At 35.3% G+C, this 27217-nt stretch overlaps 1 protein-coding gene across 8 annotated transcripts in view; it reads right to left on the reverse strand.

Moving 5' to 3' along the window:
* MINDY2 (MINDY lysine 48 deubiquitinase 2) overlaps window positions 1-27217 on the reverse strand; it is an 82206-nt gene that overhangs the window by 30430 nt on the left and 24559 nt on the right. For 7 of the 8 annotated variants that reach the window (XM_019832350.3, XM_019832349.3, XM_003987101.5 and 4 more), the window contains exons 3-5: window positions 22842-22906; window positions 17373-17531; window positions 7286-7388 (exon numbers count right to left, since the gene is read on the reverse strand). In XM_019832350.3, coding sequence (XP_019687909.2) covers window positions 7286-7388; window positions 17373-17531; window positions 22842-22906 — 327 coding nt within the window. The remainder of the gene's footprint in view (window positions 1-7285; window positions 7389-17372; window positions 17532-22841; window positions 22907-27217) is intronic. The other variant, XM_011282904.4, reaches the window with a different exon arrangement.

Genomic DNA, 27217 nt, shown 5'->3' on the forward strand with positions numbered 1-27217 from the left:
ATGTGCAAAGTGGCAAAAAATTTGAGTCACTCAAGGCACACATTCTCCACTGAGATCAAAAAAGGCAGCATTCTGCTTCTTATTTCAGCTTTCTTACCAAAACAGACTCCTCACCATCTAGTAGGTGTGCTTTCTTGGGGTGATTTTTACTGTGTGAAATGGCCCCCAAGCATACTGCTGAACGTGCTGGGTAGTGTTCCTAAGCGCACAAAGGCTGTGACGTATCTTACAGAGAAAACACATATTTTTGCAGATTCATTCAGGCATGAGGTATAGTGCTGTTGGCCATGAATGTAATGTTAATGAATCAACAATATGTATTAAATAAGGTGTCTCTAAACAGAAACACAAGTAAAACAAGGTATGTATTTATTGATTAGTTGATGAAAATCATGTGACCAGAGGCTCACAGGAACCTAATCTTCTGTTTCCCCTAGGAGCAGTGGTTCAGTATTCACTAATTCAATGTTCATAGACACTTTATAGAACATAACTACCAGGACTAATGAGAATCTGTATAAATATTTTAAAAGGGTTCTTTCCTTCTTTCTCTTTCTTCATCCTTTTGCTCCCTTCTTTCAATAAGGAATGTCTCAGAAGCAATGAGGGTACGGGTGCGGTGGAAGAGAATGCCCTAAACAGTTTTGTAAGTGGGCAGGGAGGTACAGATATAGGAAGGAAAGATGAAGTTATGTTAAGAAACTGACACGTCAACAAGAAATTGAAAATAAACTTGGGTAGGGCCAGAGGCAGCTGGATAACATAGGTTTATTCCACTCCCTCTCCATCCCTCACCCTTATTGCCCAGCTATAGCATTTCAAGCTGCAAAGTGAGTGTAAAAAGCTACCATTATATCAAACTATTCCAAGGAATTGGTTAAGGTCGGAGGGGAAGTGCAAAAAGTTATACAGGAGGCCCCGGCCAAAGGAAATTTATAGCCCATTAGTAACTTCTTGGGTTTATACATTTAGAAGAGCTCCCCTCTTCCATTATTATCATTACTTTGCCCAGTACTAAGTTATTGGGTAGAATGCATTAGTTATATACTAAAGCACTTGCTATATAATAGTTTTAGTTTTAAGCACTATACCTATGCTGAGAAGTACCACTGTTCTATATAATACATATTATTATATATGTATATATATATAATATACATATATACATATGCATATATGTATACATATATGCATATACATATATATATATATATAATATGTGTAATGCTTCCTTCAGAAAGATATTTATGAATGCTCCTCCCACAACTCCCACAACGTCCTCTCTACAAATCCCTTTCAAAAGGATACAAAAATTCAGTGGAGATTACTGAACTCACAACATTATTTATGTGTGTGAAATTAAATAATGCAACATTAGAAAGGTCTTTCTCAGCTACTTTATTCTACAGAATAGGACATCAGCTCAGAAAGAATACATGACTTGCTCAAGGACATAAAACTAGTTATAGCAATAGTCTATAGTCTATAGTCATAGACTAGAACCCAGGAGCATTATTGGTATTAAGTTTAAAAATTTAGTGCTGATTACCATAAATACAGATTGCATTCTATTTCTCCCAAGCCATAAAGCATATCCTGATTTAGACTTATAGAGAACAATGTTTCCTAATTCCTTTACCAACTCTTAAAATGACCCCTGTGATTTTCATGGAATATTCGAAAGCCTAATCTAGTTTCAAATCTTCATAACTAATTAAACAAATTTTGGTAAACAATTCTAAGTGTTACACAGCACTTTACTTATCTGTATTGCTTTTAAAATGAAAGTTTATTTGCAACATTTAGCTTAAATTTCAATTTTAATGTTCTTGATACTATTATTAATGATACCAAAGGTAAAAATTAATATAATGGTAATAAGAAAAATATATTACTAAAAGTAAATTTAAGTTAAAAATTGTTTTCTTGACACTAGTTTTGAAAATACTTCTTCATTCCAGAAACTCGATACTAAATTTACCAAATTACTTTCCTCTATTACTGAAGAGTTTAGAGAACATAAAAGTACTAAGTATCTTAAAGGAACTGAAATTAGAGAGACACTAAAATTAGGCAAAAAGGAACAAAAAGAGGATATAGGAGAAAAGGAAACTTGGCTTATTTTTAAATATTGACTAGCTTTGGCACTAAGATTTGTGCTCAAATTTAAACTCAATCAGAACTTTGTCACAGTGATAGCTTTAAACAATGACTGCCTTTTTGGTTCATCTACTGTTGATTTTCAAAAATCAAATACATTACATCAATATTTTTTCTCAAGAGGATGGGGCAAAACAATCCCTTTTACTATGACAAATGCCCAGATTTCCGTTGAAAATATAAGGGCTCATGTGATTTGATGCCAGGGATGTAGTAGGGAGCCCAGAACATTCTATTGTGCCATAAAATAAGGAAGTACTCAAGAAATGAAGAGACATTATTTAAAAATATGGGGGGCTCTGGGGGGCTCAGTCGGTTAAGTGTCTGACTTCGGCTCAGGTCATGATCTCACCTTCTTGACTTCAAGCTCCACATTGGGCTCTGTGCTGACAGCTCAGAGCCTGGAGCTGGCTTCAGATTCTGTATCTCCCCGTCTCTCTGTCCCTCTCCCACTTGCACTCTGTCTCTCTCAAAAATAAACATTAAAAAAAAAAAAGGAAAAAAAAAAGAACATGGGATCCAGGTTGAGAGGACTCCATTGGATATATTTGAGATAATTTTAAGCATCAAAAAGAGTAATGATAATAATGGATTAGAACACAATAAAAAAGAATCCATGAGTCTACATTGATAAAAAAAATTTTTAATGGGGTAAGAGAAAACATTTATTTTTATAGAAGAATGCCAACTAATAAATGTAGAAGGAATAATAGAAATACCATAACCACTACAGTAATAGTTTATTCAGACAAGAATCAATGAATGCCAATTTTACTGGGTGAAAGATTACTAGGGAACAGGATAATAAAAGTTTCAAAGCACAACATCAGAGACTACTTATTAATTACAAAAGATAAAGGACATCTTTACAACAAAAAGGTCTAGCAGATACCACCTTAATCATACTTCAACATCACCAATAACGGAAGGAGCAGACACCTTGTGCCACCTGATTTGATGCACTGGGAAAGACACAGTATCACCTATATAGTATTCCCACCAAAAATATATAACTACGGGGCGCCTGGGTGGCTCAGTCGGTTGAATGTCCGACTTTGGCTCAGGTCATATCTCGCGGTGTGTGAGCTCAAGCCCCGCATCGGGCTCTGTGCTGACAGCTCGGAGCCTGAAGCCTGCTTCAGATTCTGTGTCTCCCTCTCTCTCTGCCTCTCCCCAGCTCATGCTCTGTCTCTATCTCAAAAATAAAACATTAAAAAAAATTTTTTTTAATATATAACTATTCTACTCATAAGTAGACAATCAAATAAATCCATAATGAGGACGATTCTACAGAAAATTGGCCTGGACTATTAACAAAAGTCAGTATCAGAGAAGACCAAAAGGAAAAAAAGAAAAAAGATTAGGGATCTGTTCTAGATTACAGGAAACTAAGTTGATTTGATAAACGATTCTTGATTAGAGCCCACAATGAAAAAACTTAAGAGCTATACAGGGCATTATTGGGACAACAGGAAAATTAAGAATATGAACAGTATATTAGATAAAAGTACTGTATCGATCAAAAAAAAAGTATTGAATCGATGCTAAATTTCCTGTGGTAATTTATTGTGACTACATAGAATTCTTTGTTTTTAGGAGACAAATGTTGAAGGACTAATGGGCAAAGTGCTGTGATATTTGTAATTAACACCCACATGGTTTAGGAAATTGTGTGTATGTATGTATGTGAACAGAGAAAAAAAGCAAACCTTCAATATGTTAATAATTGGTGAATTTGGGCAAAGTGCATACATATAATCATTGTACTATTCCAACTTTTTTATGGGTTTGAGAGTTTTCAAAATAAAGATAAACAGGAAAAAATCAGTATTTACTCAGAAATAACGTGAATTCAAACTATAATCTTTAGTGTTTACGGCACATGATAAAGACTTGATAAGTATTTGAATAAATAAATATCATGGAATTATTTAAGCATTGTTTTAAACTTAGGAATAATTGTCAAAGGAAAAATTATACCTGAGAAAGCATCCGGAATTAAGTGATGAGCTCTGGTGAAGTCTAGCAGCTGCTACTGTGCTATTTTTTTCCTTATTGATTTTTGCTGCCATGCCACACCTATCATTATACCAAGGATAATATATAATGGCAAAAAAGTACTGCCATCCAGAAGAGGTAACAAATAATATATACTCTATGTACATGTGAAAGTTCTGTACTTTTGCTTACAAGGTACTGTCATCAAAAGAAAAAAATGTTACCTGAAAGAAGGTGAAAGAATATCTAATTCTATTTAACTAACATTGCTTTTTCATCAAAAAAGAATGAGAGTAAAAATATTTCTGGTGCCTGGGTGGCTCAGTCGGTTAAGCGCCCAACTTCGGCCCAGGTCATGATCTCACGGTTCGTGGGTTCGAGCCCTGCATCGGGCTCTGTGCTGACAGCTCAGAGCCTGGAGCTGGCTTATGATTCTGTATCTCCCTCTCTCTCTGCCCCTCCCCTGCTCACGCTGTCTGTCCCTGTCTCTCAAAAATAAATAAATATTAAAAAAAATATATATATATATTTCTTTCTTGTATTCTGTACCTTATGGTGATGAAATATTTGAATTAAAAAATAAGGAGATCACCTGAGATTAAAGCTTAATACCTTTTAATAAAGAAGGATTAGACATAAACTACCTCTTAGATATTTTATTGATTCAGAAGGAAAGTTACAGGTGTGGGTCAAACAGAAAAAGCAGACTCCTTCAGCTGAACACTATACCTAAGAAAATATGAAGAAGAAAACAATGGAGGAAAGCGAATTGCTACATTAAAAGTAAAAATATCCATTGTGGTCTTTTCTTTCCTATACTATTTCCTACTGCCTATACAAGTAACCACTCGAACTGAGTAATTACTGCAGACTACACATTTGTAGTTTCTTATAAACAAAAAACTAGTTTAGCTTTTTAATTGTACTGAATTCCAAGTATAATTATTCCTTGATATAAAAATCTGATATGCAGAATTCTACCATTACAAAATTCATATATCAAGGAATCCATCAATTCTGGTACATATTACCCAAAAATTCTATAGCACTAAAGAGGATGATTCCTTCCTTGATTTTATCAAGGAGTTCTTCTCAAGTTATAACTATATAAATTAGTTATAATGGGGCACATGGGTGGCTCAGTCGGTTAAGCATCCAACTTTGGCTCAGGTCATGATCTGGTGGTTCGTGAGTCCGAGCCCCACATCAGGCTCTGTGCTGACAGCTCAGAGTCTGAAGCCTGCTTCAGACTCTGGGTCTCCCTCTCTCTCTGCCCCTCCCCTGCTCACACTTTGTCTCTCTCAGGAAATGAACACACATAAAAAAAAATTTTTTTAAATAGTTATAGTTTTTTGTAATCCTGGGGAATCAATGTTAGAGAAATAGGAACATTAGTTATAACAGCAGGTCGAGAAAAAGAAGAAGTGATAAAGGGACTAGATTTGTGTTGTTGGGGGTGCTAATGTTCACTTTGTTAATTAGTGTACTGCCTAAGTCCTACCCTAGTGACATTATAGCCTGCCTTGGGAAAATTGCTGTCAACAAGCATTCCCTACAGCTTCATACCCTCTAAGCCTATTCACCAAAATATCACTTCTCTAGCTATCAATCCATCTGTTAACACTTTCTGAATCCTATTGTTCCCTAAGGTACTACAGAATAGCATATTGTAAGTTACTGAGATAGCTGGAATCTATCTACACATGGCAATTTTCTTTATAGTCTATTTAATATTTTTAGGAATATATAGTAATGAGAGTTTGGATCAAGAATGGAAAGTTCTAGGGGCACCTGGGTGGTTCAGTTGGTTAAGTGTCCGACTTCGGCTCAGGTCATGTTCTCACAGTTTGTGGGTTCGAGCCCCGTGTCAGGCTCTGTGCTGACTCTCAGAGCCTGGAGTCTGTTTTGGATTCTGTGTCTCCCTCTGCCCCTCCCCTGCTCATTCTCAGTCTCTCTCTGTCTCTCAAAAATAAATAAACGTTAAAAAAAATTTTTTTGTTAAAGAATGGAAAGTTCTAGTGAGTAGAATTTTATTAATTGGAAGTTTTTTTTTTTTTTTAACGGCTTTGGTTGCTCCCCTCGCCCCTATAATTAAACTTTGTTTCATTGGGTTGCAGTGAAAGAGTTGTCATACAAATCAGTGACTGATATTCCTGTATACTTACGTGTTTATTCCATGTAAAAATCCAACATAAGTCTCCACTAAAATACTCTGTATTTTCTAGCTACTTACTTCTTGAATAAATGTGTTAAACTTACGGATCTATTGAGTAATATAATTAGTTGGGTTCTGATTAATCAATATAGTATGTAATTCATGTACCTATTTTCTTTTACATGTTCTATCTCTTATAGTCACTTAATTTTTAACGTGGTGATTATAATAAACTTTTAATATACCCCATGTAAAAGAACTGTGTCTGAGAGACACAGTTTCTCCTATTTCTCGTGATTTCTCTTTCTTTTGCTTACCCTTTAAACAGAGGAGAATAGCAGCCTGAGTATTTGTGCATATTATGAGAAAGTGAAGTAGGTGGTAGGAAAGGTATATCCAAATACTATGGCTCCTTACAGCATTCTGGTTTCAAATACGCTCTTCCCTTCACTGATCAGAACACAGCTAAAAAAACATGAAACTATTTCTATACTGACAAATTTAGCAATTTTAATTAGTTAGGGACTAGGAAAACTGATGATCAGAGTATACTTTGATTTAAAATCGTGTTTTAATATAGTATATACTAAAATGAACACTTAAGCATATAATACTCATTTCAGTCAACTAGGGGATGAATTAAAAATTCACTCAGTACTCCCAAATAATAATCCTAACCCTTTTTTCAAAAAAGAGTAATTATCAATAACTCCTGGGTAATTGACCTTATTAAAGCTAACAAGTGATTCCAAAGATTTTTAGTAGAATCCAGGCCTGATTCTAGAAGTCAAGTGAAAAGTGTTCTAGAAAAACCTTTCACTGGTATCTTTATGAATAATTACTTCTTTGAATTCCCACAGGTAGCATCACTTGTATTTTTTAGAAGTCTTATTTATGACACTTAAAAGATATTAAATTATAAGACAAGTTACTTTGCCAAGAATATGTCAGGTAATAGCAGCACTCACCCACCTTCACTAACCAGCTCACTATTGTCTGACTGCTTACAAGAGATGATCTTCTCCACTAGCTGGTTGTAGCTGCAGTTACCAACAGCTTTTACAATGTCATCAATCTAGAAAACAAATGACTGTCTCACTAATCACAATAAGATTAAAAACAACAAGAAACCCATATCATTCTTTAGGGTTTTATTCTAATATTATATTAAGTATAAAAGTAATACTTATTAAAAAGAAAATCAACACCCAACAGTTTATAATTTTGTTTACATCTCACTATAACATATTATGAAAAGTATTGCTTAGCTATATTTCAATTATGCAAAAAATAATGAAATGGGATTATTACATGCAACTTTATTTAAGTTGTAAAGATGCATTTAAGTGATTAAAACAAAAAGCAAACTATTTCAGGAGGAAAAATAAGAAAATTTCAGGTTTTTTTCCTAAAAAATTAATATTTTGCATTTAAAACAAGGCAAATCTCAAGATATTAATTTATGGGATTCACAAAATTTTCCCATTTTATTTATTATTTAGTTCATAGCAAAGTATAGTGGAGATATGAGTAGATATAACTATGTCATTTTCCTGAAGAAAAGTTAATATTATATTAATCAGGGACAGCATTTGCCTCATGAGTCTTACTTATTAAACTCTTTGTCTTTGGCAGTCTAGTAGAAAAGTAAATGTAAAGTTTAAGCTATAGGAGAATAAAACTGGGCATCTCTACTCTCCTTCCATTATACTTTGCTTTGACTACTGAAGAAAATTAGGTTTCTGGTGGCTAAACAACTTGTTTCGATTGCCATCCCATCTGTAAAATATACTTACTTATAAACAATTTACATGTACTACTGTATTGATATATATATATATATATATATATATACATAATAAAACAAATATAAATATGTTGACATAAAATAAGAGGGCCAATGTTTTCTTTCTATATCCAAATGATCCTTCTTAAATACTTACTCTTTGAACACCACAAGTCTTCACATATAAGTGTACAAGTAATGCTCTGGACAATGGTTCTCAAACTGGGGAGCTGGTTAAAAAGATCTAAAAGAATTCCAGACTCAAGTTGCTTCTCTTCTCAGTTGTCTAAGTTTTCATTCAATTTCTGCATAGCAAAGTTTAGGAACAACTGCTCTAGGCTATGATTTCTTTGTTCCTGCAAAATTCTAGGGTGGAAAAAGCCTCTGAACCATTGTGGGATAACTGTTGAGAAGAGCAGTTAATTGAAAAAAGTCAAAGCAGGAAATTGTGAAAAATTGTTATATATACATATCTTAGACATTTTATGTTAAAATACGCAAAGTATTCACTTGTTAATCTTTTAATGCAGAGCCAAATAAAGCCTTTTCTTTGAAAGCAGATCTTTTGGTTATGATTCTATGTAAACAACACAAAAGAGTGAGACATTCAGTTTTGATTTAAAGTGAAAACTTAGACCCTTAAGAAGCAATTTGAGGGCACAATTCCTTTAGATTTTCATTATTTTTCTTAACACTTTTACTGTTTACAGCAATTTTTTTTAGTGACTCAACTTCATTTAGTCTTTCCAAAGAATCTGAATTTCTGATCCTAAAGAATCTACAAAAATACATCTATAATAAATACAAAATCAATATACAAAAATCAATTATATTGCTATAGACCAGCAATAAACAATACAAAGATTTCAAGTTTTCATAGGCAGAATCTCTACATTTTTTTTTTTTTAATGTTTATATACTTTTGAGAGAGAGAAAGAAAGAGAGCACGCATGAGGGCCAGGGGCAGAGAGGAGACAAAGAATCCGAAAGTGGTCAGCACAGAGCCTGACATGGGGCTGGAACTCACGAACTGCAAGATCATGACCTGAGCCAAAGTAGGACGCTTTATTGACTGAGCCACCGAAGCGCCCCTCTATGTTAGTATTTTATTTGCTTTTTTTTTTTTAATTGGATCAAAAGTCATGTGCTCTACTGAATGAGCCAGCCATACACCCCCTTCTGTTTGTCATCTTAAAATTCTTTTTGAAGAAAGTTTATCTGAAGAATTTTAGCTTTGTTAATCTTCTTTATTACATATTTACTTTGTATTTTAATATTTTCCGCTCTTAGAGTGGATATATAGCTTATAAATACCTTAAAAAATATTTACTTGTAGGAGCTCTTTATACATTCTGCATGTTAGCCCTTTATTTATTTTATAAGTTATAATCATCTTCTACTCAATGGCTTGCTTTTACATTTTCTTTAGGATTTCTTTAAATAATCACAAGTTCTCAATTTTAATGTAGTCATGTTTACCAATGTTCTTCATGATTAATGTATTTGTTTTAGAAATCTTTTTGTATTAAGGTCAGAAACATACTCTCAAATTTGCAGTTTTAGCTTTGACAGTTAAACATCAATGCATATGGAACAGAATTTTATTCCCTGAGTTGGGAGAAACAATTTCATTCTTTTCTAATTGGCTATCTAATTAGAATCTGAATTGGCTACCTAACTGGCTAATTAGGCTATCTAATCTAATGGCTATCTAATTGCCTTAGCACCTTTTATTGTAAGGGCTGCCTTTCCCCTGTTGCTCTACAGTGCTTATTTATCTATATATGTATAGTTTTTTGGCTTCTCTATTCTCTGTCATTGGTCCAATTCTTAATTACAATATTTAAAATATTTCCTATCTGGGAGACCAAGTCCTCCCTGCATGTTCTGCTTCAAGAATATCACATTTTCTATTCCTGGCCCTTTGCATTTCCATATAAATTGTAGACTCCACTTGTCTCCTTCCACAACTACTCCCATAAATCTGATGGGATTTTGTTCGGGGTTATACTGAAACTAAACTACTTTAGACAAAAAGGACATCTGTATAAATTGCCTTAAAATCTAAAATCCAAGAATAAAAACCTACATTCACATAGGTCTCTAATTTCTCTCAAATTTAAAAGTGTCCATACAGAGGTCTTGCACATCTTTTTGTAAGATTTATTCTTAGGAACTTATGCTATTTAAATGACGTATTTTTAAAATTTCATTTTCTGTTTGTTACTTTATGTATTTGTTTTTAAAGACTTTATTTTTAAGTAATTTCCACACCCAACATGGGGCTTGAACTCACAACCCCAAGATCAAAAGTCACGTGCTCTCCCAACTGAGCCAGGCAGGCACCAACTTCTGTTTGTCATCTTAAAATTATTTTTGAAGAATATTTATTTGAAGAATTTTAGCTTTGTTAATCTTCTTCATTATATATTTACCCTCTATTTTAATACTTTCTGCTCTTAAAGTGGATATACAGCTTATTAAGTTAATAAGCTTTTGGGGCGTCTGGGTGGCTCAGTCGGTTGACTGGCCTGCTTGGGCTCAGGTCATGATCTCACAGTCCGTGAGTTCGAGCCCCGCGTCGGGCTCTGTGCTGACCGCTCAGAGCCTGGAGCCTGTTTCAGATTCTGTGTCTCCCTCTCTCTGACCCTCCCCCGTTCATGCTCTCTCTCTGTCTCAAAAATAAATAAAGGTTAAAAAAAAAAAAAAAGAATATTTCTGATGAGGGACACCTGGGTGGCTCGGTCGGTTGAGCGTCCAACTTCGGCTCAGGTCATGATCTCGCGGTCGGTGAGTTCGAGCCCCGCGTCGGGCTCTGTGCTGACAGCTCAGAGCCTGGAGCCTGTTTCAGATTCTGTGTCTCCCTCTCTCTGCCCCTCCCCCGTTCATGCTCTGTCTCTCTCTGTCTCAAAAATAAATAAACGTCAAAAAAAATAATAATAAAAGAAAATAAGCTTTTAATCTTTTCTTATTCATTAATATATTAATTTAGGGCTTTAAAAATATGGATTTAGCTATTATACAGTTTAAAACATACTCTAAGTTCCATTATGATTCTTTGAACCCAAACAATTTCTATTGTTTTTCTACTGATTTCTAGCTTAACTGCACTGTGATTAGAGGATATTTTATACTCTATATGATTTCAATCCTTAAAAATTTGTGGAAACTTGCTTTATAGCCCTGTAGTAGGTCAGTTTTTGTAAATTTCATGAATGTATAAAAGTAATGTATAATCAGGTTCAAGAAAAAAACAGGAGAAAATATCATGGACAAGAGGAGACTAGGAAGATATGATGATTAAATGCAATGTAATATCCTATATAATGGAACATCAACAACACAAATTAGGAGAAAAATGGGTGAAGTGTGTGAGACCTGAAACCATAAAAATCCTAGGGGAGAACAAAGGCAGTAACCTCTTGAACATCAGCCGTAGCCATAGCCACTTCTTTCTAGATAGGTCTCCTGAGGCAAGGGAAGGGTAAGCAAAACCAAACTCTTCCTTCCACAGTGAAGGAAACACTCAACAAAACTAAAAGGCAACCTACAGAATGGGAGAAGATATTTGTAAATAACATATCTGATAAAGGGTTCGTATCCAAAATATATAAAGAAGTTATAAAACTCAATACCCCAAAAATGCAAATAAAAAATGGGCAGAAGACATGAAGAGACATTCTTCCAAAGACATACATATGGCCAACAGACACATGAAAACATGCTCACCATCACTCGTTATCAGGGAAATGCAAATCAAAACTACAATGAGTTATCACCTCACGCCTGTCCCAATAGCTAAACTCAACTACACAAGAAACAACAGGTGTTGGCAAGGATGTGGAGAGAGGGGAACCCTCTTGTACTATTTGCATTCCTGATGCAGCCACTCTGGAAAACAGTATGGGGGTTCCTCAAAAAGTTAAAAATAGAGAACTACCCTACAAGCCACCAACTGCACTACTAGGTGTTTATCCAAAGAATACAAAAATGTTAATTCAAAGGGATACATGCACCCTGATGTTTATAGCAGCATTATCTACACAATAGCCAAAATAGGGAAACAGCCCAAGTGTCCATCAATTGATGAACAGATAAAGAAGATGTGGTAAATATATACAATAGAATATTACTCAGCCATAAAAAAAGAAATCTTGCCATTTGCAATGACATGGATAGAGCTACACAGTATAATGCTAAGTGAAATAAGCCAGTTAGGGAAAGACAAATACCATATTATTTCACGCATATGTGGAATTTAAGAAACAAATCAAATGAGCATAGGGGGAAACAAAAAAGAAGTGAGAGCCAAACTAAGAAACAGACTCCTAATTATAGAAAACACACTGATGGTAACCAGAGGGGATGTTGGTGGGGGGACAGGTTAACTAGTTGATGGGGATTAAGGAATGCATGCATTGTGAGGAGCACTGGGTGATACATGGACATGATAAATCGTTATACTGCACACCAGAAACTAATATTACACTGTATGCTAACCGGAATTTAAATAAAAATTTTAAAAAACAATAAAATAAATTGGTGAAGTGTAAATGAAGACTATAATATAGTTAATAGTAATGTACCAAAATTAAGTTTTGACACATGTACCAAGGTCACATAAGATTAGGAAAAATGGGTGAAAATCATTTTTGCAAATTTCCTATATATCTGACATTATTCAAAAATAAAAAAGTTATTAATTCTTTTTAAAAATATGCATTAATTAGGTTTTCTTTTCTGCTTCTATCAATTACAGAGAAAGATATATTAACATTTTCCAGTATGGTGATCTATTGCTATTTACAATTCTGTTAAATTTTGCTTTATGTACTTTGAGATTATATGATTAGGTGCATACAATTTTTTCTTTTTTTCTTTTTTTTGGTCAAAAACTGACCTTTATCCTTTTCTGACAGTTCCCATGGGTCCAAGGAATGAACAATCAATTAGGTATTTACTTTCTAGGTGTCTCCAGATACATATAAATCTAATTTCCCCCCCCCTCTTTTTACTTACAATCTGTTTTTTATGTCTCTTGTAAATAACAAACTACACAGAATCACTTTTAACTAGAGGATTTAGTCCTATTTATACTTACTTAATCTATTTATATATTTGAATTTATTAAATCTATTCTCTCTGTTCCATCAGTTCAACATTCCTTTACCTTTTCTTTCCTCCTTCTTTTTAGATTAAATTTTCTCTCTTCTACTAATCTAGAAGTTACCCACTATGTTTTCTATTCTTTTCATAGTTATGCTAAAAGAGCATTATCGAATAGCACATTCTGTAATAATGGAAATATTCCAAATCTGTGTTGCTCAATAAGATATCCACTAGCCACAGGTTACTACTGAGCGGCTGAAATGTAACTAGTGCAACTCAGAAAATAAATTTTTAATTAAATTTAAATAGTCACACTTGGCTACTACATTGGACAAAAAAGTTACAGAAACTGTAACATCTAATCCTACAAAGCCAAAGTTAATATTCTCTTCTTGAACAATTAATTCTAGGCCCTTAGAATACTTTACCTAACTTCCTCCCAACTTATGTTACTATGTTTACATATGCTAATGCTGTTTTTTAAAATCCCAAAAGATAATGTTATATTTGATACAGCCCACATTTATATTTATCCACATGTTTATCATTTTATTTTCTCTTCATTCACTTTTCCCTCTATCTGAGATCACTTTCCCTCTTTATAAAATCCGTGTTTAGACTTTCTACTAATGATGGTCTATTGCCAAGAAGCTTTTTTTTTTTTTTTTTAAATGATTTTAAAAAAAATTTAAGTAATCTGTACACCCAGTGTGGGACTTGAACTTACAACCCTGAGACCAGAAGTCACATGCTCTACTGACTGAGCCAGCCAGGGGCCCCCAACAAGCTCTTAATTTAATTAATCTACAAAATGATTCTTCAAACATAATTTTTCTGGGAACAGGATTACGGATTAGCATTTGTCTTCTTTCAGCACACTCAGTATATCATTTCCACTATCATCTGGCTTCCAAATGTTGCTCTTCAAGAGTTAGTTATCAATTAATAATGGAGACATACCCTCTCAGTAGGTGACTCTGGTGCCTACCATCCAGAGAACTGCTAATATTTATTTGTGAGATAATTATTTGCATAATGCATAATCAGAATACAAAGAACCAACCAATTCTGAGAGAGATTTCATACAGACCTAGAGGTTTCAAACTGTTGCCTTGTTCTTTTTTCTTTCTCAGTAGCAGAATCACTCTGTCACAATTAAGTAAAACAGATAAAAATCACAGTCCTCAGGCCCTTCCAAGAGTTTGAAAACCACTGTTTATACCAGAAAAGTCTGATGAACAATTTCAGTCCTACATTTGAGTATATGCTTTTCTTTAAGCATATGAATTCAACAGTCTACCAGGCAATATATAGCTACAAATATAGTCAGAGAGATGATCTGAGTACAATTTTTAAGAATTCAGGCTTAAGTTTCTCAGGCTGTCAGCTCATTTTCCTCAAGAACCTAGGCAATCTGGCACTATCATCTGCCAGGATCCAGTATGGCTCACCTTGAAAATGTAAAATGTTGCACAAGGTTAGACTTTCCAGTGATGTTCTCAGAGACAGAATGCCATAAAGATACAGACACCCTGTTTATAATAAGGCATACTTTCCTTGCCTAGACTACCAGTTGCTTTTACCAATGGACAGAGATGAAGAAACTTGCTACTGTGATCTCTCCATCATTGTGGTTAGTGTGTGCAGATATGTATGCATGCTTCATACTATCAACCAATATTTACTAAGAACCTACTATGTGCCAAGCACTGTTCTATCCAATGGGATATAAGATCCCAGCCCTCATAAAACATTCTAGTAGGAGATGAGAGTCAATCAAGTAAAGAAATAAATAGGGGCGTCTGTGTGGCTCAGTTGGTTAAGCATCTGACCCTTGATCTCAGTTCATGTTTTGATCTCACAGTGGTAAGTTCAAGCCCTGCAATGGGCTGGCTCCACATTGGGCGTGAAGCCTACTTAAAAAAAGAAGAAAGAAAAATAAATAAATAAAATTCCAGATAATATTAAGTGGTAAAGAAAATCAAATCAAAGAGGCTCATGGGAGAGTAAATGACAGGAAAAGAAGGGTGACTAATTTCAATAAGTTGTCAGAAAGGGCCTCTTTTTTAGTACTTACTTTTAATTAAAAATTTTTTTTAAGTTTTATTTATTCATTTTGAGAGAATGAGAGAGAGCATGAACAGGGTGGAGGAAGAGAGAGGGAGAGAGAGAATCCCAAGCAGGCTCCATGCTCTCAGTGTGGAGCCCATTGTGGGACCTGAACTCATGAACTGTGAGATCATGACCTGCGCCAAAATCAAGAGTTGATGCTTAACAGACTGAGGCGCCCCCCAGGAAAGGCCTCTTTAACAAGGTGATACTTCACCTAAGATCTGACTAATGAAGTACCAGAAACATGAAGATCTGGGAGAACAATGTGTTAGAGTAGTAGAACAATGTTCCACAGTAGGCAATCAGCTAGCACACAAACCTGAAATAGAAATGAGCTTGATATGTCTGAAGAACAGAAAGGCAGTTAGTGTTACTGAAAGACTAGTAAAAAAAATAAACAAAAATTTAAAAAATGGGAGTATTATATGAGGGAAGGTTGGACAGATAGGCAGAACCTAGGTCATGCAGCATATCATAAAAACTCTAGTAAGGATTTTATATTTTATTTCAGTTACACTGAAGGCCTTTAGGAAAGGAGGGGGACACAGAAATCAAGGGGAGGGTTATTTTACAAAGATCACTCTGAGTACCAAGACAATTCAATGGGGGAAAGAATAATCTTTTACAAAGAGTACAACAAATAGTACTAGGACAACTGAATAGCCACATGCAAAAGAATAAAATTGGATTCTTCCTACAGCTATATATAAAAATTACTCTGGGGCGCCTGGGTGGCTCAGTCGGTTAAGCGTCTGACTTCAGCTCAGGTCACGATCTCGCGGTCCGCGAGTTCGAGCCCCGCGTCGGGCTCTGGGCTGATGGCTCGGAGCCTGGAGCCTGCTTCCAATTCTGTGTCTCCCTCTCTCTCTGCCCCTCCCCCGTTCATGCTCTGTGTCTCTCTGTCTCAAAAATAAATACACGTTAAAAAAAAAAATTAAAAAAAAAATTACTCAAAATTGATCATATTCCTAAATATAAGCACTGAAACTATAAAACTCTTAGAAGAAGTTACAGGAGTAAATCTTTGTGACTTTGGGTTAGGCAAAACCTTCTTAGGACACCGAAAGCATAAGCAACAAAACAAAAAAAATAAATTGGCCTTTATCAAAATTAAAAACTTTTGTGCTTCAAGAACACCATCAAGAAAGTAAAAAGACAGAAGCACCTAGATGGCTCTTGATTTCGGCTCAGGTCATGATCTCATGGTTGGTAGGTTTGAACCCCATATTGGGCTCTGCACTGACAGCATGGACCCTCCTTGGAATTCTCTCTCTGCTCCTCCCTTGCTCTATCTCTCCCTAAATAAATAAATAAATAAACAAACTACAGAATGGGAGAAAATACACAAACCATGTATCTAATAAGAGACTTATACCTAAAATACATAAAGAACTCTTGCAGCTCAGTAACAAAAAGACAAATAGCCCAATTAAAAATGGGCGGGGGGGGGGCACCTGGGTGGCTCAGTTGGTTAACTGCCCAACTCTTGATTTTGGCTTAGGTCACGATATCATGGTTTGTGAGTTCAAGCCCCACATCAGGCTCTACGTTGAATGTGCAGAGCCTGCTTGGGATTCTCTGTCTCCCTTCTTCTCTCTCTCCCAAAATAAGTAAATAACGTAACATAACATAACATAACATAACATAACATAACATAACATAACATAACATAACATAAATAAAAATAGGCAAGGGATCTGCAGCTATTTCTCCTAAGAAGATATACAAATGGCCAGTAAGCACATGAAAAGATACTCAACATCATTAGCCATTAAAATACAAACAAATCCACAATGAGATATAACTTTACACCTATCAGTATGACTATAATCCAAAAGACAGAAAATAAGAACTGCTAGTGAGAATATAGACTCAACTTTGTAGTTGACTCCTAACTCCTTGAAGTTATAGTCAGTAGTCTTGGGACAATTTGGCTAATTTCAGGTAAAATCACAAAAATATAATAATTAGAACATATAAATCTGATTAATTTTTCAAATCAATAAATTTTTACTACATTTGTGTTTATATATTTAACATTTTTCTACTTACCTGTGGGTCCACTAACCACCCATGGTACAAAGGAATATCAAGAAGATCAAATACTATGCATTCTGGTGTATATTCAAACACTCGAACACCAGTGAATTTTACATTTACATCCAAGCCTGTCTGTAGTTTGTGCAAGATTGCCATAGCATCACTCATATTCTGAAAATAGAAAGGAGAAGGTAAAGATGAGAAAAATCAAACCACAATGACAATGACAACAACAATAGCAAAGATATCTAAATGCAGGCACATTTACTTCTAATTTTCCATTTTATCCAATTTATTCATCCCTTCAACCAATTTTTATTATTAAGTACCTATGATGTACCAGGCACTAACCTAAGTTCTAAAGAGATAACAGCGAATAAAACAAAGTTCCTGATTTCATATAACTAATATTCTACTTTGAGAGACAGACATACATATATAATGTCAAGTATTTAATAAAAATTGAGCAGGGAAAGGACACACAGACTGACAGGGATGAAGGGCCTATTTTAGACCAGGAAGACTAAAGACAAAGTTGCTAGTCAAAGGTCTCCCACTTTTGGGTATACATCCAAACCCCAGCCATCTACCCCTTTTGTTTTCTTTTCCAAAAGAGAAAAAGCATATTCTTCAAATATGATGTCAGTGTGATCTATTTTTTTAAGTGATAAGAGCAGAAAAAGGATACATAAGGAGTGGATACTTCATTAAAAAAGTAGGGAAGGGAGTAATAAATAGTGTGTCTCTTTCCTCTCCAACGAAGAAATACTTGCACCCCCCAGGTTCATTATAGCATTATTTACAATAGTCAAGAGGTAGAAACAGTCCAAATGTCCACTGGCAGATAAATGGATGGAGACATTGTGGTATACACATACAATAGAATATTATTCAGCCTTAAAAATAAAAAAAGAAGGAAATCCTATCACATGCTACAATATGGATGAAACTTGAGGACATTATGCAGACTGAAAAAAGCCATCACAAAAGGACAAATACTATGTGATTCCACTTATAGGAAATATCTATAGTAGTCAAAATTCTGGAAACAGAAAGTAGAATGGTGGTTGTCAGGGGACGGACAAATGGAGAGCTGGGGAGTTGTTCAATGGGTTTAGAGTTTCATAGTTTTACAGGATGAAATGTTCTAGAGATCTGATATCAATGTGAATATAGTTAACACTGCTAAATTATACACTTAAAAATGTTAAGGGATTAAATTTTATATTTTTTTAATCACAATTAAAAATGAGCTATCAAGCCATGAAAAGACATAGAGGAAATTTAAATGTACATTACTAAGTGAAAGAGACCAATCTAAAATGGCTACATACATGAATCCAAATGATATTGTGAGAAAGGCAAAACAATGGAGACAGTAGGAAAGATCAGTGATTGCCAGGGGTTAGGAAGAGGGAGAGATGTATAGGCAGAGCACAGAAGATTTTTAGGGCAATAAAAACTACTCTATATGATACTATAATGGTGGACACATGTCATATTATACATTTGTCAAAACACACAGAATGTTTAACCAGAATGAACCCTAATGTGAACTATGGACTTTGTGTGATATTTTGAGTCAGTATAGGTTCATCAATTATAACAATGCATCAATGAATGGATGTTGATAGTGGGGGAAGGTTGTGTACGTGTAGAGGGGGGAGGGAAGGAGGGACAAGAGGTATATGGCAACTGTGTTCTTTCCACTCAATTTTGCTGCAAACTACTTTAAAAAGGCAGGGGAGCTCTTTAAAAATGACACTTAAATATGGGTGCCTGGGTGGCTCAGGTTGAGCATCCAACTTTGGCTCAGGTCATGATCTCACTGTTTGTGGACTTGAGCACCACGTGGGGCTCTGTACTGACAGCTCGTAGCCTGAAGCCTGCTTTGGATTCTGTGTCTCCCTCTCTCTCTCTCTGCTCCTCTCCCGCTCATGCTCTGTCCCCCTCTCTCTCAAAAATGAGTGAGTCTTGGGAAGCTCTGGGGGGGGGGGGGGGGGAAGCATTCCAGACAAAATAAGACACTAGTGCAAAAAGTGATGCAAGGAATGAGTTCGATATTTGTGTCCATGGAATAGCAAGGAGTCTTGAATGGCTAGAACAAAAATAATTAAGTAGAAAGTCGTGAGAGATGAAGTCAGAGAAAGACATAAAAAGACAGATTACAAATATTGCTGACCAAATTAAGAAGTCATTCTGTCCACATCTGTTTTTTCTGTAAATATAATCATATTATCTATATTGAATATTTTAAAACATGTTTTTCTAAACAATTTTAATACATTAAATATAATTGTACTTACAGAGGATATATTTGATGCAACAAAAAACTTCTCCAACATATACAATTTACTATAATTTTACTGAACCCCTACTGTTAATCAGACACTGTGCTATATATGGAAGATAGAAAATAGAACACTATGGCCTACTGGGGGCCTTAAAGTAGAAAAGGTGAACTTGAAATAAAACCTTTTATAGGGGTGCCTGGGTGGCTCAGTTGGTTCAACATCTGACTTCGGCTCTGGTCATGGTCTCACAGTTTGTGGATTCAGCCCCCCCGCAGGGTTCTGTTGTCAGCAAAGGGCCCACCTCAGATCCTCTGTCCCCCTCTCCCTCATCCCCCTCACTTTCTCTCTTTCAAAAATAAACAAACATTAAAAAGAATCCTTTTATGTTAAAACTAGGGACTCTCTCTGAAATCCGAAAAAGATAAATTAGGTCATAAGAACAGAATTCTGTTTTACCAAATAACATAAAATTCCATTCAAAGAGACTGTACGGAATGAATACAAAAATTACTCAAATGTTTCAAACTTATCAATGAAGAATTTATAACAGAATAACACTGTTATATAGTCTGGCTTTTTCACCTTTTCCTAATAACTATGTTCTTCCAAAACAATATATTTTTTCAACTTTCCCCAAAGTTGAAACCTTGAAAATAATCAGCTCACATTTTCTCCCTTCAGTGTTGTAAAACTTTCATCATAGCAATGATGAATCTAAAAAAATAGTAATAACAGTGAGCAATTATAGGATTATAGTTCTACTACTACTGATTTTTCATCTATATTTGTTAAATTCTTGATTGCCAGTCACCCAATTTCCTTTAGTTACTGGGCTCATGCCTACACTTTTATACACCTTCTATATTTCTTTATAAATTATGTAGTATTAAAATAACTAAATAGACACCATTTGATAATCTCCATAAAGATTAGTAACACTGATAAAAAATGAACATTCGTAAACACAGAACTAAAAAGGGTAAGTATTTTGCCATTTTGTTCCTAAATCCGAATTATGGTAATAATATAAATCCTTGGGATGGTTGCTTACATCACAAGGAAGGATTACTATTGGTTTCTTTAAGCCAGTGGTTAAAGTGTTGTTCTGATTTTTGTTTTGTTTTTTTTAGAATTTTTCACAAAGGTACTTCTGACATGGTGAAATATTTTAAATTTAACACGTATTTTAAAAATATACTTGCAGTCATTTAAAAACCTGTCATACACACATACACACACACACACACACACACACACACACACACACACACACAGAGTGCTTTCTTGTGTTGTCAGTGTATCTATCATTAAGCAAAACTGGAAAAAGTATGCTTTTTATTTATGTTACTACTTGTGATAAAGAAGTTTTAATTAGGAAGATTTCAGCCTTACATTGGTGTCTCTCAAATATAGGCTTAAACATTTTTGCTCACATAAAATTATACAAAAAAGAAGATTATTCAATCACACCTGTGGAACATTAAACAGGAGCTCAGACTCAGCCTTGTCAGCTTCGTACATGCTGTTCTCAAAACTAATGGTAATATAATCATAATATAAATAGTTTAAGAGTTTATCTTAAATGCAGGGTATTTTTCATCTAATATGTAGTTCTCACAAGAAATGTATGTGGTTGTTAGATATTGTTTCAGCTTTGAAACAAAACTTTAATTCCAATCATTTTCCAAGAATCTAGATCACCTTAATGGAAGTGTCTCCTGAGACTGCAAGATGGACTTGAAAAAACAAAATGCTGATACCACTGGCAAACACACGTTAATCAAAATTTTCTCAAGACTATGCAAGAGAAAAAAAAAAAAATTTTTAAATAAAACTGGGGCGCCTGGGTGGCGCAGTCGGCTAAGCGTCCGACTTCAGCCAGGTCACGATCTCGCGGTCCATGGGTTCGAGCCCCGCGTCAGGCTCTGAGCTGATGGCTCAGAGCCTGGAGCCTGTTTCCGATTCTGTGTCTCCCTCTCTCTCTGCCCCTCCCCCGTTCATGCTCTGTCTCTCTCTGTCCCAAAAATAAATAAATGTTGAAAAAAAAAAATTAAAAAAAAAAAAAAGACTATGCAAGAGAAGCAAAATGAATTTTGAGGATGATATATAACTACAATTGTAATTCCTAATTTCAAGTTTTGAATTAATCAAAATAGCTTCACTGACTTAATAAGAAATTCTATACATTTGATAAATAATATAAATTGAACCTTATCACTTTATACTTATAAAATGTCATTTACCGCTTTTATATATTGGAGGTTAGCATGAAATTTCATTTGAAAAGAGGTTTCTACCACGAAAACTGCTTGGAAACCATTTCTTTAAACTACAAACTCCAAAAGAATTTAAATGACTTAGCATACCAATTTGGCTTTAGCTATAGATTTCCTACCTTACAGGGTGAAGTAATGCAATATGTAGGCTCTTCAATTCTATTAGGACTAGATGATCTCACCATTCAAATTCAAGTTTTGCAATACTGCAATGAATTTTGCTTCCTTTTTGTCAATTTGATACCAGTGAAAGTATGTTAGAAAGGTTGCTTTGAAAGTAAACATAAAGGTTCCAATGATGTCTATTTCTTCCTTGGCTGATCCTTCCTTCCTCTAGAAGAACCTGATTCTTTCTTGCCTTCTATTGTCAAACAGAAGAGGAATACTGAAGAAAATGAAGTTCTGCTTGCTTTCTTCCAGCTCCAATAGTTTTGAGCTTCTCCTATTTTATAAAACAGAATCTCTAAAGAACATGCAAGAAATGTGGACACACTGAAACTACAGAATTGCAGATTTTGTCCTAATGACACACCAATAACATCATTTACTCAAATTCCTCCCAAATATAACTAAATTATAAAATACAGATAAAATGAGGAAAGATGAATCAAAGACAAATTCACTTGAAGGTGAATTTTTCAAGAAAAATACCAAGTTATCATTCTACATAGGTCTGTAGAATAATATCTATGTTTCATTCCATATGGCATATATGTTCATATAAAACAGATAGCAGCAAAGTAGGCCTATGGGGCAACACTGGCTGTCAGCTAACAATGGTTTTTACATTTTTAAAGGATTGTAAAAAACAAAAAACAAAAAACAAACAAAAAAACACTGACAGAGACCAATGAATACAACCATAAGTTAAAAATTGCACATCTGAATATAACAAAACTTATGTCTATTACCTGCTCATAGTTTAAACGTTGAATTTCTGAAATTTCTTTTGGCTTTGCATCAAGCATGTAATCTCCTGTAAAAAGAAAATGTGAAGTTGCCTGTTGAAAATATTACTTTTTCATTACAAAGCTAAAAGATTTTAATAATAATTGTAGAAATAAGTGACGTAAAATTGACCCCCAGTTCTCCACAGAGAAAATCAAAGTTAACTATTTGCTATAGTCTCAAATGTTTTTTTCAATGCACATACTATAATACTTTTGAAAATTTTCCTTCCACTTTACAATATATTTGAGCATTTTTCTGTGTCTCTATAATAAAGCTCTAAAAGGTTGTGCCAAGTTTCACTGTTATCAACACTATAAACTATTACCTCATTACTTTTTTAAGAATGGGTGTTATCAGTCTTTTAAATGTTTGCCATTCTAAGAAGTACACAAAATATTTTTTGCACTTGAAAAATTGACATATTTTTAAATATGTATTTTTGTTACCGCCTTCTTCCCCTTCCCTGGTTTCACCTTTTTAATATATGTATGACTTTTAGTATATGTGGCACCTTTTAATTTATGTTACACCATTTTAATATATGCATTACTTTTTTTTATATAAAATGTTTAAAGTTTATTTATTTTTTGAGAGAGAGCTCATACGTAAACAGAGGGAGTGGCAGAGAGAGAAGAGAGCTGACAGCTCAGAGACTGGAGCCTGCTTCAGATTCTGTGTCTCCCTCTCTTTGCTACTCCCCTGCTCACACTCAATGTCTCTCTCTCTCTCTAAAAAATAAATAAAACATTGGGGGTCCTGGGTGGCTCAGTCAGTTAAGTGTCTGACTTCAGCTCAGATCATGATCTCTTGGTCTATAAGTTCAAGCCCCACATCGGGCTCTGTGCTGACAGCTCAGAGCCTGAAGCCTGCTTTGGATTCTGTGTCTCCCTCTCTCTGCCTCTCCCCCACTCACACTCTGTCTCTTTCTCTCAAAAATAAATAAAAAAAAAAAACAAAAATAAAAATAAACAAAACATTAAAAACAATAAATAAATAAATACATAAATAAATAAATAAATAAATAAATAAATAAAACTTTAGTGGAGTCAGGATGCAGAACATTCTAGAATTCAATATTAAATGATCCTGAATATGCTATCATAGATTAAAAAAAAAAAGTAGGTGCTAAGAGTAGAATAATTATTGTGAAAGACTCAGAGACACAATTCCTCTTTTCCTGAGGCCAGGAAAGGTTTCTGCAGAAGAGAAGAATAGCCTAGGTAAGGTAGGCAGCTTCTTAGATGGACCTCAATAATTCCTGTCTTGTAGTATTCACACCTTTGTATAATCCCCTTACCTTGAGTATGGATCTTCTGAAATTAGAATACTCAGTATTGTGGTTTTGTCATGATGCTGTCCCACTTGCTCACTCTGATGAAAGCCAGATGCTGTGTTCTGAATTGCCTTATGGAGAGGCCCGCATGGCATAGAACAAAAGGAGGCCTCTGGCTACAGTTAGTGAGGAACTGAGGACCTCAGTCCAACCATCTGTGACCAACTCAGTCCTACCATCAACAATGTGAGTAATCTTGAAAACAGATCCTCCTGAGTTAGGCCTAAGAATGAGACTACAGCCCCAGCTGACACCTTGACTGTAACCTCATGAGCAACCTTGAGTCAGTCACTCGCTACGCATGCCCAGATTCCTGACCAAAAGACACTGTTAATATATATTCATTATTAAACCAGTAAATTTAGGGATGATGTGTTATGCAGCAATAGATATATTTTCAGGTAATTTGTAATAAAAGAATCAGATATTTTTAAAAGGCTGAGTTGGAGTTTCTAAGGGAGATTTATCTAAATAAATAATCTCTTAAGAATGCTCTTTTGGGGTGCCTGGGTGGCTCAGTCGGTTAAGTGTCTGACTCTTGGTTTGGCTTAGATCATGATCTCATGGTTTTGGGAGTTTGAGCCCCACATCAGGCTTTGCACTGGCAGCATGGAGACTGCTTGGGATTCTCTCATCCATTCTCTGCCCCTTGCCCACTCGTGCTGTCTCTGTCTCTCTCAAATAACTAAATAAACCTAAAAAAAAAAAAAAAAAAAAGTGGTGTTTTGGGGCACCCGGCTGGCTCAGTCAGTGGAGCATGCAACTCTTGATCTGCTGTTGTGGGTTTGAGCCCCAAACTGGATGTAGAGATTATTTAAAAATAAAATCTTTAAAGAAAAAAAAAAAGTGCTGTTTTGTCTACCTTATCTAACCTTTATATCTAAAATTGGTCAGCAATACTATTTTAATCAAAAAGTATTTACTGAGTCTATTTTGAGTATTTAGTAATAGGCTAAAACAAATATTAGGAAATAAATGTTTCTCTTAAAAAACTCATAATGCGGTTGGGCAAAGAACATACAAGAAACAGAATGAGATGACGTAAAGTATAATATAATATAACATGTAATAAATGCCTTAGGTACCAACTGATTTTGAAAAGAGATACTGATAAAGCTTATAGCATCTAGAAATAGCCTTTGGAGGGGGTCTTATCTAAACTGGATTTAGAAAAAGGGGCAGAACTTGGCAAGGCAGTTAAGGAAAAAGCATTTTTTTGAGGGAGAATGACAGAAAAGCACATATAAAAAACATCAGGCCATAGGGTGCCTGGCTGGCTCAGTCAGTAGTGTGTGCAACTCTTGATCTTGGGGTTGTGAGTTCAAGCACCACGCTGGGTGTAGATATTACTGAAAAACAAAATCTCAAAAAAAAAAAAAAAAGAAAAAGAAAAAAGAAAAGAGAAAAGAGGGGCACCTGGATGGCTCAGTCAGTTAAGTGTCTGACTCTTGATTTCGGTTCAGGTCATGATCTTGCAGTTCGTGAGATCGAGCCCTGCATCAGGCTCTGCAGTGACAGTGTGGAGCCTGCTTGGGATTCCCTCTCTCCTTCTCTCTCTGCCCTGCCCCAGCTCTCACCCAAGCTCTCTCAAAAGAAATAAACTTTAAGAAAAAGAAAAGAAACATCATGCCATACGGACAGGTTATAACCTGTTTATAACAGGTTTATACATGGGCTACCTGGGTGGCTTAGTCAGTTGAGTGTCTGACTTCAGCTCAGGACATGATCTCATGGTTCATGGGTTCAACCCTGAGTCAGGTTCTGTGCTGAGAGCTCAGAGCCTGGAGCCTGCTTCAGATTCTGTGCCTCCTTGTCTCTGCCCCTCCCCTGTCCTCCTGCTGTCTGTCCCTCTCTCAAAAAAATTTTTTTAAAAAGTAAATACATATGAATTTATATATAAATACATATGAATAAATGCATATGATTTATGTTATAAAGTGGTGGGAAATATGGCTGGACCAGATTACAGAAAATCATAAATAGGGGTGCCTGGATGGCTCAGACAGTTAAGCATCTGACTTTGTCTCAGGTCATGATCTCACAGTATCTGAGTTTGAGCCCCAGAGTGAGCTCTGAGCTGACAGCACAGAACCCGGCTTCAGATCCTCTGTCCCTTTCTGTCCCTGCCCCTCCCCCGCTCGTGGTGTCTAAATAAATAAACTTAAAAAAACAACCATCGTATATGGTAAGTTTGGCTGCTTGTGAAAAATCATAAGGGATCTATCCTTCTTTATATTTTAAGAAGTGAAATATGAAATTGGTGCTTTACGAAGATAACATTGGTATGTAGGCTAATTTGGAGGGGAGAGGAAAACAATAGAGTTTGCAATAAATCACATTATGAAGTACCAGTATACAGAGAGAAGAAAGAATTTCAAAAAAAGAACCCAAGACTTTGGGTCTGTTTCCCACCCCCCGCCCCAAAAAAAAGAACTCTAAGACTTTGTTACTAATGGGACATTCCAGACAAATAGAAATCAAGAAATAAAAACCTGGGGCGCCTGGGTGGCTCAGTCGGTTAAGCCGCCGACTTCGGCTCAGGTCACAATCTCGCGGTATGTGAGTTCGAGCCCCACGTCGGGCTCTGTGCTGACTGCTCAGAGCCTGGAGCCTGTTTCAGATTCTGTGTCTCCCTCTCTCTCTGACCCTCCCCTGTTCATGCTCTGTCTCTCTCTGTCTCAAAAATAAATAAACGTTAAAAAAAAAAATTAAAAAAAAAAAAAAAAAAGAAATAAAAACCTGACAGCTACATTAGGCCAAAAACTCGAAGAGAGATTTTGGCAATAGCTTATCTCAAATGAGCATTGGGAACAGAGAAGAGAGGTCAACTCTGGGCAAAATTAAAATACTTCAACAGTAGTATTTATATGTAAAGATAAAATAAATTATCTTTTTTTTTTTTAATTTTTTTTTTTTTTTTTTGAGAGATAGTACATGCAAACCCGAGTGAGTGGGGAGGAACAGTTAGAGAGGGGACAGAGGATTCGAACTATGCTCTGTGCT

This window comes from Felis catus, chromosome B3, assembly GCF_018350175.1.
Source record: "Felis catus isolate Fca126 chromosome B3, F.catus_Fca126_mat1.0, whole genome shotgun sequence".
NCBI lineage: Eukaryota > Metazoa > Chordata > Mammalia > Carnivora > Felidae > Felis > Felis catus.